Source organism: Cervus elaphus, chromosome 2, assembly GCF_910594005.1.
Source record: "Cervus elaphus chromosome 2, mCerEla1.1, whole genome shotgun sequence".
NCBI lineage: Eukaryota > Metazoa > Chordata > Mammalia > Artiodactyla > Cervidae > Cervus > Cervus elaphus.
In genome coordinates this window covers 42404230-42421265 of record NC_057816.1, presented here as the reverse complement: position 1 = coordinate 42421265, position 17036 = coordinate 42404230, and the positions used below count along the sequence as shown (strand labels likewise).

The 17036-nt window shown below is 39.4% G+C and overlaps 1 protein-coding gene and 1 long non-coding RNA gene across 4 annotated transcripts in view; one reads left to right on the top strand and one right to left on the bottom strand.

Annotated features, from left to right (window-relative positions):
- GRM5 (glutamate metabotropic receptor 5) overlaps window positions 1–17036 on the top strand; it is a 597259-nt gene that overhangs the window by 411700 nt on the left and 168523 nt on the right. For both annotated transcript variants that reach the window (XM_043876471.1, XM_043876463.1), the window contains exon 4: window positions 11169–11404. In XM_043876471.1, coding sequence (XP_043732406.1) covers window positions 11169–11404 — 236 coding nt within the window. The remainder of the gene's footprint in view (window positions 1–11168; window positions 11405–17036) is intronic.
- LOC122676914 overlaps window positions 1–17036 on the bottom strand; it is a 262627-nt gene that overhangs the window by 81710 nt on the left and 163881 nt on the right. The window lies entirely within an intron of this gene.

Here is a 17036-nt window from a genome sequence, read left to right as displayed (position 1 = left end):
GTTAAGAATCCCCCTGCCAACGCAGGGCACATGGGTTTGATTCCTGGTCTGGGAATATTCCACATGCCATGGGGTAGCTAAGCCCGTCGGCCATAGCTAGTGAGCACATATTCCAGAGCCTGCATGCCGCAACTAGAAGGCAGCCCCTGCCTGGTGCAGCTAGAGAAAGCCTGCACGCAGCAACAAATACCCAGACAAGCAAAATCAGAAATAAAGTAATTAACTGATTAAACAAAGACAAGCCGGGGGACTTCCCTTGTGGTCCAGTAGTTTTTAAAAAAAGAAATATTAATACGAAATGAGGAAAGAAAAGAAAGAATATATTGTCTGTGATGTACAGATTTATATTTTGATAAGAGAGACAAATTTTTAAATTATTGAGCAACTCTGTTTAACATTCAATAATTAGTAAACCTTTCTCCTTCATAATTTTCCAATAATATTTTATTACCATGGATCCTTAAGGGATTCCACATTCCAGAATTATATTTTGCAATTAAATCTACTGATTGTAAACCTTGCAGTAATTATATTACAGCCATGATCATTGGCCTCCTTTAAGTATCTATTAGTTAATATAAAAATAATTAAAATAACAATTCTAAAGTTAAAATGTTTATAAGGATATAATTGTACAGAGCATCAGATCTGTAGAGTGCTATGATTTTCATTAGTTTTATCTTTTTTTGAGTGCAAACAGCTATTTCTCAGCATACAAAATGCTAAATACAATAGTAGAAAGTGGACTAAGATGGTACTGGACCACAGCAAAGAAAATTTTTAACCTGTACTTTTTTACACTCATTAATTTTATATGCAAAGAACAGAAATCCAGGAGAAACAAAGTGCTAGAGAACATATAAAAGGAAATTGGATCATTGCAGACCCCCTACTTGTATTCATTTTCCTCCTTTTTCAAACTCAAACCTATTTTCTATATTTTAACCTAGGATATGGAGTGACAATGTCACTTACAGTATCATTAATGTTTCCCATAAACCATAAACATCTTCCTCTGCCCACTATTCTCCACATAATTAGTCCTTGGATTTCTGAGAATTCCTTACAAATAACCTCTTCATTCCCACTGCTACTCCTTTAGTACAACCGTCCGTTAGTCTCCTTAACCACTGTCACATACCTTCTAACTTGATTCTCTAACACTCATCTACAACCTCTCCTACCAGGAGAGGCTTTTCTGTCTCTCCTTACTATTCTTTGGAACTCTGCATTCAGATGGGTATATCTTTCTTTTTCTCCTTTGCCTTTCACTTCTCTTCTTTTCACAGCTATTTGTAAGGCCTCCTCAGACAACTATTTTCCTTTTTGCATTTCTTTTTCTTGGAGATGGTCTTGAACACTGCCTCCTGTACAATGTCACGAACCTCCATCCATAGTTCATCAGGCACTGTCTATCAGATCTAATCCCTTGAATCTATTCATCACTTCCACTGTATAATCATAAGGGATTTGATTTAGGTCATACCTGAATAGTCTAGTGGTGTTCCCTACTTTCTTCAATTTAAGTCTGAATTTGGCAATAAGGAGTTCACGATCTGAGCCATAGTCAGCTCCTGGTCTTGTTTTTGCTGACTGTATAGAGCTTCTTCATCTGGGGCTGCAAAGAATATAATCAATCTGATTTTGGTATTGACCATCTGGTGATGTCCATGTGTAGACTATCGTCTCTTGTGCTGTTGGAAGAGGGTGTTTGCTATGACCGTTAAATTCTCTTAGCAAAACTCTGTTAGCCTTATGCCCTGCTTCATTTTGTACTCCAAGGCCAAATTTTCCTGCTACTCCAGGTGTTTCTAGACTTCCTACTTTTGCATTCCAGTCCCCTATGATGAAAAGGACATCTTTTGGGGGTGTTAGTTCTAGAAGGTCTTGTAGGTCTTCATAGAACTGTTCAACTTCAGCTTCTTCAGCTTTACTGGCCGGGGCATAAACTTGGATTACTGTGATATTGAATTGTTTGCCTTGGAAACGAACAGAGATCATTCTGTCGTTTTTGAGATTGCATCCAAGTACTGCATTTCGGACTCTTCTGTTGACTATGATGGCTACTCCATTTCTTCTAAGGGATTCTTGCACACAGTAGTAGATATGATGGTCATCTGAATTAAATTCACCCATTTCAGTTCATTTTGGTTCACTGATTCCTAAAATGTCAATGTTTACTCTTGCCATCTCCTGTTTGACCACTTCCAATTTACCTTGATTCATGGACCTAATATTCTAGTTTCCTATGCAATATTATTCTTTACAGCATCAGACTTTACTTCCATCACCAGTTACATCCCCAACTGGGTGTTGTTTTTGCTTTGGCTCCGTCTCTTCATTCTTTGTGGAGTTATTTCTCTCCTCTTCTCCAGTAGCATATTGGGCACCTACTGACCTGGGGAGTTTATCTTTCAGTGTCCTGTCTTTTTTGCCTTTTCATACTGTTCATGGGGTCCTCAAGGCAAGAATAATGAAGTGGTTTGCCATTCCCTTCTCCAGTGGACCATGTTTTGTCAGAACTCTTCACCATAACAGGTCCATCTTTGATGGCCCTATATCACATGGCTCATAGTTTCATTGAGTTAGACAAGGCTGTGGTCCATGTGATCAGTTTGATTCGTTTTCTGTGACTGTGCTTTTCATTCTGTCTGCCTTCTGAAGGATAAGGATAAGAAGCTTACGGAAGAGAAAAGGAAAGATAGATATACCATCTGAATGCTGAGCTCCAAAGAATAGCAAGGACAGATAGGAATGCCTTCCTAAGTGGTTAATGGAAAGAAATAGAGGAAGACAATGGAATGGGAAAGACTAGAGATCTCTTTAAGAAAATTAGAGATGCCAAGGGAACATTTCATGCAAAGATGGGCACAAGAAAGGACAGAAACACTATGGAACTAGCAGAAGAAGAAGATATTAAGAAGAGGTGGCAAGAATACACAGAAGAACTACCAAAAAAAAAAAAAGATCATAATGACTCAAATAAACACAATGGTGTGAACACTCACCCAGAGCCAGATATCCTGGAATGTGAAGTGGGCCTCAGGAAGCATCACTACGAACAAAGCTAGGGGTGGTGATGGAATTCCAGTTGAGCTATTTCAGATCCTATAAAACAATGCTCTGAAACTGATGCACTCAATATGCTAATAAATTTGGAAAACTCAGCAGTGGCCACAGGACTAGAAAAGGTCAGTTTTCATTCCAATCCCAAAGAAAGGCAATCCCAAAGAATGTTCAAAGTACTGCACAATTGCACTCATCTCACACACTAGCAAAGTAATGCTCAAAATTCTCTAAGCTTGGCTTCAATAGTATGTGAACCGAGAACTTCCAGATGTTCAAGCTGGATTTAGAAAAGGCAGAGGAACCAGAGATAAAATTGCCAACATTCATTGGATCATAGAAAAAAACAAGAGAATTTCAGAAAAATGTCTACTCCCACTTCATTGGCTACGCTAAAACCTTTGATTGTGTGGATCACTACAAACTGTGGAAAATTCTTACAGAGATGGGAATACCAGACCACCTGACCTGCCTCTTGAGAAACCTGTATGCAGGTCAGGAAGCAACAGTTAGAACCAGACATGAAACAATGGACTGGTTCCAAACTGGGAAAGGAGTACTTCAGGCTGTATATTGTCACCCTGCTTATTTAATTTATATGCAAGAGTACATCATGAGAAACGCTGGGCTAGATGAAGCACAAGCTGGAATCAAGATTGCAGGAGAAATATCAATAACCTCAGAAATGCAAATGATGCCAGCTTTTTGGCAGAAAGCAAAGAGGACTAAAGAGCCTCTTGACGAAAGTGAAACAGGAGAGTGAAAAAGCTGATTTAAAACTCAACACTCAAAAAACGAAGATCACGGCATCCAATCCCATCACTTCGTGGCAAATAGATGGGGAAACAATGGAAACAATGACAGACTTTATTTTTGGGGGGCTCCAAAATCACTGCAGATTGTGACTGCAGCCATGAATTTAAAAGTTGCTTGCTCCCTGGAAGAAAAGCTCTGACCATTCTAGACAACATATTAAAAAGCAGAGACATTACTTTGCCAACAAAGGTCTGAATAGTCACAGCTATGGTTTTGCTAGTAGTCATGTATGGATGTGAGAGTTGGACTATAAAGAAAGCTGAGCACTAAAGAATTGATGCTTTTGAACTGTGGTGTTGGAGAAGACTCTTGAGAGTCCCTTGGACTGCAAAGAGATGCAACCAGTCAATCCTAAAGGAAATCAGTTCTGAATATTCAATGGAAGGACTGATGCTGAAGCTGAAGCTCCATAATACTTTGGCCACCTGATGCAAAGAACCAACTCATTGGAAAAGACCTTACTGCTGGGGAAGATTGAGGGCAGGAGGAGAAGGGGACAACAGAGGATGAGATGGTTGGATGGCATCACCAACTCGATGGACATGAGTTTGAGCAAGTTCTGGGAGTTTCTCATGGACAGGCAAGCCTGGTGTGCTGCAGTCCATGGGGTTGCAAAGAGTCAGACACAATTGAGTGACTGAACTGAACTGAGTCAATAGATAACCTTATTTTATGGATATTCCAATCTAAAAACACTTTACTTTACACACACACACACACACACACACACACACACACACATATAGTTGATGAATTCATATTCAATTCACAGAAAAACAGCCCTGTACTCATGCCTGAATGCATCTGACTTTGTACGTAAGACATATCACAGATTTCTTGCCATTGGGAACTCTAGATAACATATCAGTATTATATACTTAGGGGTATTTTAAACAGCAAAACCATTTTTTAAATTCAGTTTAATTGGAGGATAATTGCTTTACAGTATTGTGGTGGGTTTTGCCAGACATCTGCATGAGTCAGCCCTAGTACACATGTGTCCCCCAGTTCCTGAACACCCCTCTCAGCCCCCGGCCCACTCCACCTCTCCAGGTTGTCCCAGAGCACTGGCTGTGGTGCCCTGTATCACACATCAAAGTCCCACTGGCTGTCTGTTTTATATGTGGTAATGTGTATGTTCCTTGCCTGGAGAATCCCAGGGATGGGGGAGCCTGGTGGGCTGCCGTCTATGGGGTCACACAGAGTCAGACATGACTGAAGCGATGCAGCAGCAGCAATATATGTTTCAATGCTAAAAACACAAAATACAAAAATTTGGCACTTAATAGACAATGAAGAAAACGTCTTTATAGTAGCAAAACTGAAGCAAGAAAGCAGAGGTTCACCTGGTCCAGCTTCCGCTGTGAAGATGCACACAAGAGACTCAAATTTTTGCCACCCTGTGTATGTCTGAGAGTGACCATAAAGGTGGCAGGAGTATTGAAATGGGGGTTGCAAATAAATTTTAGGAAACCCATGAATTTGCAAATTCAGAATCTGCAAATAGTGAAGAATGACTGTATATCAAAGAATTGGAAAGAAAGTAATGAAATGGATTATAAGGAGATGGGTAAAATGCCCACCAATTAGAAGCGAGAGAAACTGTCCAGATGGATGGAGAGATAGACAGATAGACAGAAAGGAAGAAAGAATAGATACTAAATCTATAAAACTGTTTAAATGTGCTACTTTCAGTTTCTTTCCTTATCTCCCCCCACGTTTTCTATCTAATTTGGTAAAATTTCTGTCACCCAAGTGTTCAGTTCAGTTCAGTCGCTCAGTCGTGTCCGACCCTTTGCAACCCCATGAACTGCAGCACCCCAGGCCTCCCTGTCCATCACAAACCCCTGGAGTCCACTCAGACCCATGTCCATTGAGTCAGTGATGCCATCCAAACATCTCATCCTCTGTCGTCCCCTTCTCCTCCTGCCCTCAATCTTTCCCAGCATCAGGGTCTTTTCAAATGAGTCAGCACTTCACATCAAGTGGCCAAAGTATTGGAGTTTCAGCTTCAACATCAGTCCTACCAATGAACACCCAGGACTGACCTCTTTTAGGATGGACTGGTTGGATCTCCTTACAGTCCAAGGGACTCTCAAGAGTCTTCTCCAACACCACAGTTCAAAAGTATCAATTCTTCGGTACTCAGCTTTCTTTATAGTCCAGCTCTCACATCCATACATGACTATTGGGAAAACCATAGCCTTGACATCTTGGGCCTTTGTTGACAAAGTAATGTCTCTACTTTTTAATATGCGGTCTAGGTTGGTCATAACTTTCCTTTCAAGGAGTAAGTGGCTTTTAATTTCATGGCTGCAGTCACCATCTGCAATGATTTTGGAGCCCCCAAAAATAAAGTCTGACACTGTTTCCACCGTCTCCCCATCTATTTCCCATGAGGTGATGGGACCAGATGCCATGATCTTAGTTTTCTCAATGTTGAGCTTTAAGCCAACTTTTTCACTCTCCTCTTTCACTTTCATCAAGAGGCTTTTTAGTTCCTCTTCACTTTCTGCCATAAGGGTGGTGTCATCTGCATATCTGAGGTTATTGATATTTCTCCCTGCAATCTTGATTCCAGCTTGTGCTTCATCTAGCCCAGCATTTCTCATGATGTACTCCGCATATAAGTTAAATAAGCAGGGTGACAATATACAGTCTTGATATACTCCTTTCCGGATTCAGAACCAGTCTGTTGTTCCATGTCCAGTTCTAACTGTTGCTTCCTGACCTGCATACAGGTTTCTCAAGAGGCAGGTCAGGTGATCTGGTATTCCCATCTTTGTAAGAATTTTCCACAGTTTATTGTGATCCACACAGTCAAAGGCTTTGCCATAGTCAATAAGCAGAAACAGATGTTTTTCTGGAACTCTCTTGCTTTTTCGATGATCCAGCGGATGTTGGCAATTTTATCTCTGGTTCCTCTGCCTTTTCTAAAACCAGCTTGAACATCTGGAAGTTCATGGTTCACGTATTGCTGAAGCCTGCCTTGGAGAATTTTGAGCATTACTTTACTAGCATGTGAGATGAGTGCAATTGTACAGTAGTTTGAGCATTCTTTGGGATTGCCTTTCTTTGGGATTGGAATGAAAACTGACCTTTTCCAGTCCTGTGGCCACTGCTAAGTTTTCCAAATTTGTTGACATATTGAGTGCAGCACTTTCACAGCATCATCTTTCAGGATTTGAAATAGGTCAACTGGAATTCCACCACCTCCACGAGCTTTGTTCGTAGTGATGCTTCCTAAGGCCCACGTGACTTCACATTCCAAGATGTCTGGCTCTAGGTGAGTGATCACACCATCATGATTATCTGGGTCGTGAAGATCTTTTTTGTACAGTTCTTATGTGTAGTCTTGCCACCTCTTCTTAATATCTTCTGCATCTATTAGGTCCCTATCATTTCTGTCCTTTATTGAGCCCATTCTTGCATGAAATTTTCCCTTGTTATCTCTCATTTTCTTGAAGAGATCTCTAGTCTTTCCCATTCCATTGTTTTCCTCTATTTCTTTGCACTGATCGCTGAGGAAGGCTTTCTTATCTCTCCTTGCTATTCCCCCAAGTGGCGCAGTGGTAAAAAAAATTTGCCTGCCAGTGCAGGAGATGCAAGAGACAAGGGTTCCATCCCTGGGTCAGGAACATCCTCTGGAGGAGGAAATGGCAACCCACTCCAGTATTCTTGAGAATCCCATGGACAGAGGAGCCTGGCAGGCTACAGTCCACAGGGTCACAAAGAGGCAGTCATGACTTAGCATGCACACACACACACACACACACACACACACACACACACACACACACAGGTCACCCTAAAGCATTACAGTAATGCCAGAATCTTAAGAGTCCACTCTAATAATGCAATGGAAAGCACTAGATAGTAGAAAGGTAAGCTCAAGTTTTTCTTGTCTATTCATTTTTGTATTTATTATTCCTTAGTTAGAGATACCCTATCATCTTAAAGCAAACCTTAAAAGCACATTTTTATGAAAATGTTAATATTTAATAATCTAAAGTCAATAGAGCACCATCTAACTTAGGCAATATGGATTGAACTTTCTTGAGACTTACATAGCAAATACTCCCCGATAAGCTTAAACAAAATAACCCTTTTCTGTCCACAGATACTAGAATTTTCTGTTTACACACAAACTATGTTACAGTTTTTATTTTGCTGTTGAATGGAAATCCCTAGAACAAACCTGTTTTTAAAATCACCTTACTTATATACTACTGAAAAAAAGATCATCTTTTACTATATTAAATGTAGAAATTAATTTCTGAAAAAAAAAAAGAAAAAAGCTGAAGAATGTTATGAGAGAGGAGTAAATTAACAAACTGGTTCTGACTTTTTAATGGAAACATTACCTCCAGAAAAGTTTATCAAGACAGGATTTTTACAATCCCCATTAAATTCAGTGAATGAATTCTGAAAGGTAAATTGGACCCATTATAATCTTAACATTTCTTATGTAATACTCATAATCACAGTATTACATAAGAGCAAGCTAGCACTAACAAAAGGAGCAATTTAAATTTCCCCTTCTTGGAGAACGCCGCTCCGGCTGACAAACAGGGCTTCCTGTCCCATTTGCAGCACGCCCATGCATCTCCTCGAGTGCCAGTGAGACCCACACTCTCCTATCAGTGATATAATAAACGCTCCAAAACAGAGCGAGAAAATGAAGCAAACAAGCCCACTTCATTTCAACTTGTCAGCTTTAAATAAAATCTCTGCAGCTGAAAATGAGAAACTTGAGGGAAGACAATGTGTGAAGTAACCACATTCAACATGGGGACAAAACATATTCCATTACTTTTTTATCCCTGATCTGCCACGAAAGTTTTTGAAATTTCAACACAGATCATTTTTAATAAAATCTTTTCTTGTCAAGGAGGACTTAAGAGGAAGAAATTGCTTATTTTTTCTGTTTGTTTATTTTTCCTCCTTTTCCTTCACCCACTGATGCCTTCGGAAAAAATCTCAAGTTATCCGAAGCCCCTATGATATCTTAATGAGTAATCTATGACCTTTGGAACAACTCTCATTATCAATTTTTAAGTCAGAGTTAGTATACCAGAACACAGTGAAAAAAGTACATGCTTTTTTTTTTTTTTTAAACTTATTCTAATTTATTACTTACATATTACTTACATAATACCTTACATAATACACAGATTTTATATCCAAAATATTGGAGCATGCCCTCTGCTTACCAAAATAAAAAAGTATAAAAAACAAAAATGCATTGGGAGGAAGATAGAAAGAAATGAACATTCCAATAAATAGGAATACCTGAATATTGGTGAAATAAATAATGATTGTTAATGTAAACCCTTTCACTCAACTTTTCCCAGTACCGACTCCCCCTCACCCAGCTTATCTCCAAACCCGTTCCTGCCGTGCATTCAGGAAGCTCCATTCTGCTCTTCCCCTCAACTCTCTCCATGTCATCTCTTCTTTCTTGGTGGTTACCCTTTTGTCATTGTTAAATTCCCCTTGACTTTATTTACTTCTCCTGAAAGGGCACGTGTGCCTCTTTAAAGGACGGCTGCTACCACTGGGTCCCAGCAGACACACAGCATAAGCTGTGCATATTCCAAACGAGAGGGAGGATGGGAGAAGTCAGACACTTTTATCCTGAATGTCCCAAGGTGTGTCCAGATTTCATAGAAACACATTTTCATGTTTTTTATTTCCAAAGTTTTATCTCATGTATTTTCCAAATAAGCTTAGAATACTCTTCCTTATTCTTACACTGCTATAATAGAAACTCTCCAATTTCAAACTCTTGTTTTGAAATTTCTAGGTTACTTTGAGTGATCAGTTCATAGAATGATATTAATGTTGAGGAGTATGATTCCTGTCACCATCATTGATAGCCTATTGTTAAGAAGTTCTTTCAGTGACTCTAGTGTAAAAAGACGCTTGCTCCTTGGAAGAAAAGCTATGACCAACCTAGACAGCATATTAAAAAGCAGAAACATTACTTTACCAACAAAGGTCCGTCTAGTCAAAGCTATGGTTTTTCCAGTAGTCATGTATGATGTGAGAGTTGGACTATAAAGAAAGCTGAGTGCCAAAGAATTGTTGCTTTTGAACTGTGGTATTGGAGAAGACTCTTGAGAGTCCCTTGGACTGCAAGGAGATCCAACCAGTTCATCCTAAAGGAAATCAGTCCTGAATATTCATTGGAAGGACTGATGTTGAAGCTGAAACTCCAATACGTTGGCCACCTGATGTGAAGAACAGACTCACTAGGAAAGACCCTGATGTTGGTAAAGACTGAAGGCAGGAGAAGAGGATGACAGAGAATGAGACGGTTGGATGGCACCACCAAAGTGATGGACGTGAGTTTGAGCAAGCTCTGGGAGTTGGTGATGGACAGGGAGGCCTGGCATGCCGCAGTCCATGGTGTCACTAAGAGTCAGGCACGACTGAGCGACTGAACTGATACTGATAATAGAAAACATGATTTAATATGTGTATTTTACATGTATCCTTAGTAGAGAAGTACCACGGGATAGGAAAGAGGATATGGACTATAAGGACTTCAGTTTGGGCTCTGATGAATCAATATTTAATCGAATGACCATAATCAGAGAGTTTCTCTTGTTTAACCACTCAGGAAAATCCCCTGAAGTAGGAAATGGCAACCCTCCCCAGTATTCTTGCCTGGAAAATCCCATGGACAGAGGAGCCTGGCGGGCTACAGTCCACGGGGCCAGAGAGAGTCATGCACGAGTGATCACACACACACTCACACATCATTACATGTAAAATGTAGGGAAAAATGAATATCATAGGATGGTTAAATTAACATTAGGTATATTTTAGAAATATTTTTCAGTTTTACTTTATGATCCTTATCATGATTTATTATAAAGTATAGGAAAAGAAATATACTTAAAATTAATTTAACCTAGCTATTAAACATTCAGTAATTAGTGTGAACGGTGATATACAACTTTCATGCTTATACTACGTTTTACAACCAGTGAAATTCTGCCAAAACCATAAGGTTATTCTCTGCAGTTCAAGGTAAGTGAGACTGATATCTTCTAGCATTCTTAGATGCAAAGTGTCCACTGTATTTTGCACTTTGTATCCTACCAAGCTGCTATCTCAATAATCACGTAAAAAAAAAAAAAATAATCACGTAGTATAATGTAAGACCACAGTGTGGCCTGAGTGCCATTTACTGACGAATGTTTTCAAAACGATAGCAAACAGCATTGTTTTCTCAAACGAGACCTGTTCTGAGCGGAGGGGTTTTTGTTTCCCCACAGTGACGGCTGGGCGGACAGGTACGATGTGACAGATGGCTATCAACGAGAAGCTGTTGGTGGAATCACAATCAAGCTCCAGTCTCCCGATGTCAAGTGGTTTGATGATTATTATCTGAAGCTCCGGCCAGAAACAAACCTCCGAAACCCTTGGTTTCAAGAATTCTGGCAGCATCGCTTTCAGTGCCGGCTGGAAGGGTTTGCACAGGAGAACAGCAAATACAACAAGACTTGCAATAGTAAGCAGATTTATTCTTTCATTTCAAGTGGGTAAGGCTCAGGCTTCAATTTAAGTAAACTGTGTTATGAGGATAGCGGCTGTCATCTGAGAAAGGAGGGCTGTTACGTACAGTGGGTGCTGCTTCTTGGAGACATAAGAACACATAAGAGAGTAAATGTTCACTCTATTAAGATTTCAAACTGTTTCTATCATTCAGGATATTGGCAGTCTGCCACAAAGCTAATGTGAGCTCCAGAAAGGAACTCTTCTTGACATCTTTGAAGCCAAGAACTACATTCTGGTTATTTTTATTATCTTTAACAATTAGCACAGTGGAAGGCACATAGCAAGGGTTTCCTGTATGTCTGAAGAATGAATGAGTGAATGCTGAAGGATGGAGCCAATTCCTACTTCCATTAATAAAGTATAAAACAGCAGCAGGGATTTGCTATGTATAATGATGATGTTCCAGGAGACATAAACTAAGCTGAGCCATTCAAATTCTTTATGAGGATTCACAATGTACCAAACATTGCTTTAGTTGTAAGGGTAACAAGATGAGGAAAACTAGATCCTGCCCTCAAGCGATTTATTGTCTAGTTAGGGAGATCACAATGCCAACAAAAATTGCAATTTGGTGTTGTAAGTGACATAATAGGAATTTTAAACAAAGCGCTTGGTCAGTTTTATTTGTAGCAAATCCAACGGGAATTTTGACTCGTAATAACCAGATAGGGTCAATATTGATCTGTAAGTCAAAGTGCAAAGGTTAAGATTTGTTAAAACCAATAAAGGGTTTGCTAAGACAGATTTATCCCACATTGTGTAACGAGCACTTCATATGCATTTGCAAAGAAATGAAATGTTGTAGTTGGTGGTATAATGCCTTTATCATGATGCTGGAACAGAAGACTGTACTGGAGCAATGAGGTTAAGGTTGAAATTCTAGCCCACGAACTAATTCCAGTCTACAGAGAAGCTGTCACCAGCACCAAAATGAGGAAAATAGGAACAATGTAGGGACTTTTTATAATGCATCTCCTGAGTTCACGTCCATACTATGTTTTTTCTATCAGTCCCTTCTTTTGTGAAATGAATGAAGTAGTAAGTGCTGATCTGTGATTATTTTTAAATGTCAGTATTTGGAAAAATGAGAACATGGCAGCCTCAGTAAGTTCCTAATCTAGCAATGGTGGAGAGGAGTGCGGGGGTGTGGGATGGTACTGCCCAGTGAAATCCAGAAATCACAGAAGCCTGGTGTGAGACTACATTTGCTTCTCTCCTGCTTTAACTACTGCTAACTCTTGTCCAGAATCTTCAGATGCTTATTCGTGTCCTTTGTTTTTATGTTTTATTTTCATGAAAAAAATATGAATACACAGGACTGTGATTTCTGTTTCACAATTTTTTTTCACTTATTTTTATTAGTTGGAGGCTAATTACTTTACAATATTGTAGTGGTTTCTGTCATACATTGACATGAATCAGCCATGGATTTACATGTGTTCCCCGTCCCGTTCCCCCCTCCCACCTCCCTCTCCACCCGATTCCTCTGGGTCTTCCCAGTGCACCAGGCCCGAGCACTTGTCTCTTGCATCCAGCCTGGGCTGGTGATCTGTTTCACCCTAGATAATATACATGTTTCGATGCTGTTCTCTCGAAACATCCCACCCTCGCCTTCTCCCACAGAGTCCAAAAGTCTGTTCTGTACATCTGTGTCTCTTTTTCTGTTTTGCATATAGGGTTATCGTTACCATCTTTCTAAGTTCCATATATATGTGTTAGTATACTGTATTGGTCTTTATTTTTCTGGTTTACTTCACTCTGTATAATGGGCTCCAGTTTCGTCCATCTCATTAGAACTGATTCAAATGAATTCTTTTTAATGGCTGAGTAATATTCCATGGTGTATAGGTACCACAGCTTCCTTATCCATTCGTCTGCTGATGGGCATCTAGGTTGTCCCAAGTTTATATTTTCATAGTTCTATCCAGTTTCTTTTTTAATTTTTTTAAATTTTATTTTACTTTTAATTGGACGATAATTACTTTACAATATTGTGATGGTTTCCACTATACATCAACAGGAATCCGCCATAGGTATACATACATCCCCTTCCTCTTAAGCTCCCTCCTGTCCCCACCCCATCCCACCCCTCCCTCTAGGCTGTCACGGAACACTGGCTTTGGGTTCTGTGTGATACAGCAAATTCTCACTGTGTGCTCAGTCACATCTAACTCTTTGTGGCCCCATGGACTGCAGTCCGCCAGGCTCCTCTATCCATGGAATTCTCCAGGCGAGAATACTGGAGTGGGTTGCCATTCCCTTCTCCAGGGACTCTTCCCCACCCAGGGATCAAACCCAGGTCCGCCGTATTGCAGGCAGACTCCTTACCGTCTGAGCCATCAGGGAAGCCCAAATGTCCCCTGGCCAGCTACTTTACATATGGCAATATATATGTGTCAATGCTACTCTCAAATCATCCCACCTTCTCTCCCCCACTGTGTCCAAAAGCGTGTTCTCTGTCTGTATCTTCACTGCTGCCCTACAGATAGGTTCATCAGTACCATATGTCTAGACTCCATATATATGGTTAAAATACAACATTTGTCTTTTTCTTTCTGACTTCACTTTGTATAATAGGCTCTAGGTTTGTTTACCACATTCAAACCAACCTAAATGCAAAAAGTGGTGCTGGGAACAGAGGGCAGCTACATGTAAAATAATAAAATTAGAACACCTCCTAACACCATACACAAAAATAAACTCAACATGGATTAAAGAAACACCTAAATGTAAGACTAAAAACTGTAAAACTCTTAGAGGAAAACATAGGCAGAACCCTCTTTGACATAAACCACAGCGAGATCCTCTATGACCCACCTCCTAGAGTAATGGAAATAAAAACAAAAATAAACAACTGTGACCTAATTAAACTTAAAAGCTTTTGCAAGGAAAGCTTATGAAGGAAACTAAAAGCAAGGTAAAAAGAAAACCCTCAGATTGGGAGAAAATAACAGCAAATGAATCAACAGACAAAGAACTAATTTCCAAAATATTCAAGCAGTTCATGAAGCTCAATACCAGAAAAATAATCCAATCAAAGACTAGGCAGAAGATTTAAACAGACATTTCTCCAAAGAAGACATATGGATGGCTAATAAACACATGAAAAGATGCTCAACATCACTCATTATTAGAGAAATGCAAATCAAAACTACAACAAGGTATCATCTCACAACAGTCAGAATGGCCATCATCAAAAAGTCTGTCCAGTTTCTGAAGGACACAAACTTCTGTCTTCCCTTGAGATTTGGGGAGCATACAGCCTCTATGCACTGATGCCATGATTGTATACAGATAACTCTATGTAGCTGCATTGGAGGCATTTTGGAGGGTCAGCTGCAGATCCAATATTGTTTCCAGTTCCTCTTTAGTGAGGAGTTAGTGACAACCCCCAAGCAGTGTGGCTAAGTAAATTTTTCCCGTTGGTCTTCGCCCTCTTTTGTACTAATGTTCTTCCTCCCCAACTCCTTTTTGTCTGAAATGTCCTCTCAGGAAATAATTCTTTGTTTCTCTTAATTTTTTCCCCCCTATTGGAGGCCTTTTGACATACAGTCTTGAAAAACTCTTTGATTTCCATGGAAACACTATTTCTATAGAAATTATTCTATAAAATTCTCCATTTGAAATTGTTGCTACAGCTCTGCCTTTCTCATGAGCACCCTGATGTGATTTCTCTGCTCAGGGGCTGATTCTCACTCTAGTTATGGAAAAGCATTCTTTTAGTCCCACCCCTGTGGAATCTTATCTGTCAACAGGTGTCATTTTGTACATAAAGATGAACACGGATATGTAATACCTCTGTTATTCTTCTCAATGAGAGAAGAACTGTCATTATCATTAAAGATAATAAAACCAAGAATTAGATAAAACAACTTGCTCAGGAAAACACTAGAACTGAGAATCAAACTCAGATTTGTCTAAATATTTGTCTTATATTTAGCCTATATGCTACACTAAGTGAAAGACACTCAGTTGTGTCCAACTCTTTGCGATCCCATGGACTATATAGTCCATGGAATTCTCCAGGCCAAAATACTGAAGTAGGTAGTCTTTCCCTTCTTCAGGAGATCTTCCCAACCCAGGGATTGAACCCAAGTCTCCCACATTGCAGGTGGATTCTTTACCAGCTGAGCCACAAGGGAAATTCATGCTACACTAGAGAGAGAGAATACTTCAGTTTTAAAAATCACGGTCAAATTTGCATTTTATAATAGTTAACATATAGGTCAAAAATACAAAAAAAGAGAAATAAATATTAAGATTATTTGTATATAACTATGGAATGCAGTAATAGATACCTCAATATTCAGTAACCTCTACTTTTGACCATATTTCCTTATTTACTCAAATGTCCTTTCAGTACACCAATCTACATTTTCAAAAAGACCCCAGGTAGTTTATTCTGTAACCCTACTGAATATGAGTAGCGTGTTCCAAAATATACTTTCATCAAGCAGTGTGCATAAGACAACCACTTTTGAGTTGGAGAGGTAAGTTCCAGTTTACAATTCATGACAGGCAAGAAATCTTCACCGTATTCACTCTCTATAGTATCCAAATCTAATAGATACTTCAAAAAGCAAAATGACTTTTTAGGAAGAGTGGAAATACTCATAGCTGAATAACTGCCATTTTTTTTAAAGAAACTTCCTGAAAGGCAAAATATAAGTGCTAGAAGTAGATGAATCTGAATCTAAAATTAGCAGTAGCATTATACAGAATGAGCTAAAGAAAAGCTCTGAGTAACCAGAAAGTTTAAGGAAAACACTTAACACTGAATAAGTAGCAGAGCCATCTTAGAGACCAACTCCTAATGATAACCCTATATGCAAAACAGAAAAAGAGACACAGATGTACAGAACAGACTTTTGGACTCTGTGGGAGAAGGCGAGGGTGGGATGTTTCGAGAGAACAGCATCGAAACATGTATATTATCTAGGGTGAAACAGATCACCAGCCCAGGTTGGATGCATGAGACAAGTGCTCAGGCCTGGTGCACTGGGAAGACCCAGAGGGATCGGGTGGAGAGGGAGGTGGAAGGGGGGATCGGGATGGGGAATACATGTAAATCCATGGCTGATTCATGTCAATGTATGACAAAAACCACTACAATTAAAAAAAAAATCCCAATAGACTACAGCTAGGTGATTTTTAAAGAAATCTGGATGGAAAACCATTGTGACTAATATTAACAGCACAATGATCATGGCAAAACCACTAACATTACCTTAGTATAATTTTCCCAGGACAGTTTATTTTTCTTTAAACTAATGATTTATAGTAACACCTGGATAGCAGTCTTTCATATAGCCTCTTCCGGTTTCCCACTAAAGTATTGATGACTGTATCAATAACAAAAGTAAAACAATAGAAAACTCATGTAACAACAATCTTTGAGAAAGGCAGCCATCACAATGGCAGTGCCTGGAGGACTTCCACTAAATAGCCATAATGCCTATGAAATCAGATACTCCTACAACTAGAAGGAAAAAGTTGATATAGCCTCAAACCACAATGTACATACACACACATACTTGTATATGTATACACATACACACCCAGATAAGCAAAATAGTTAAGTATGA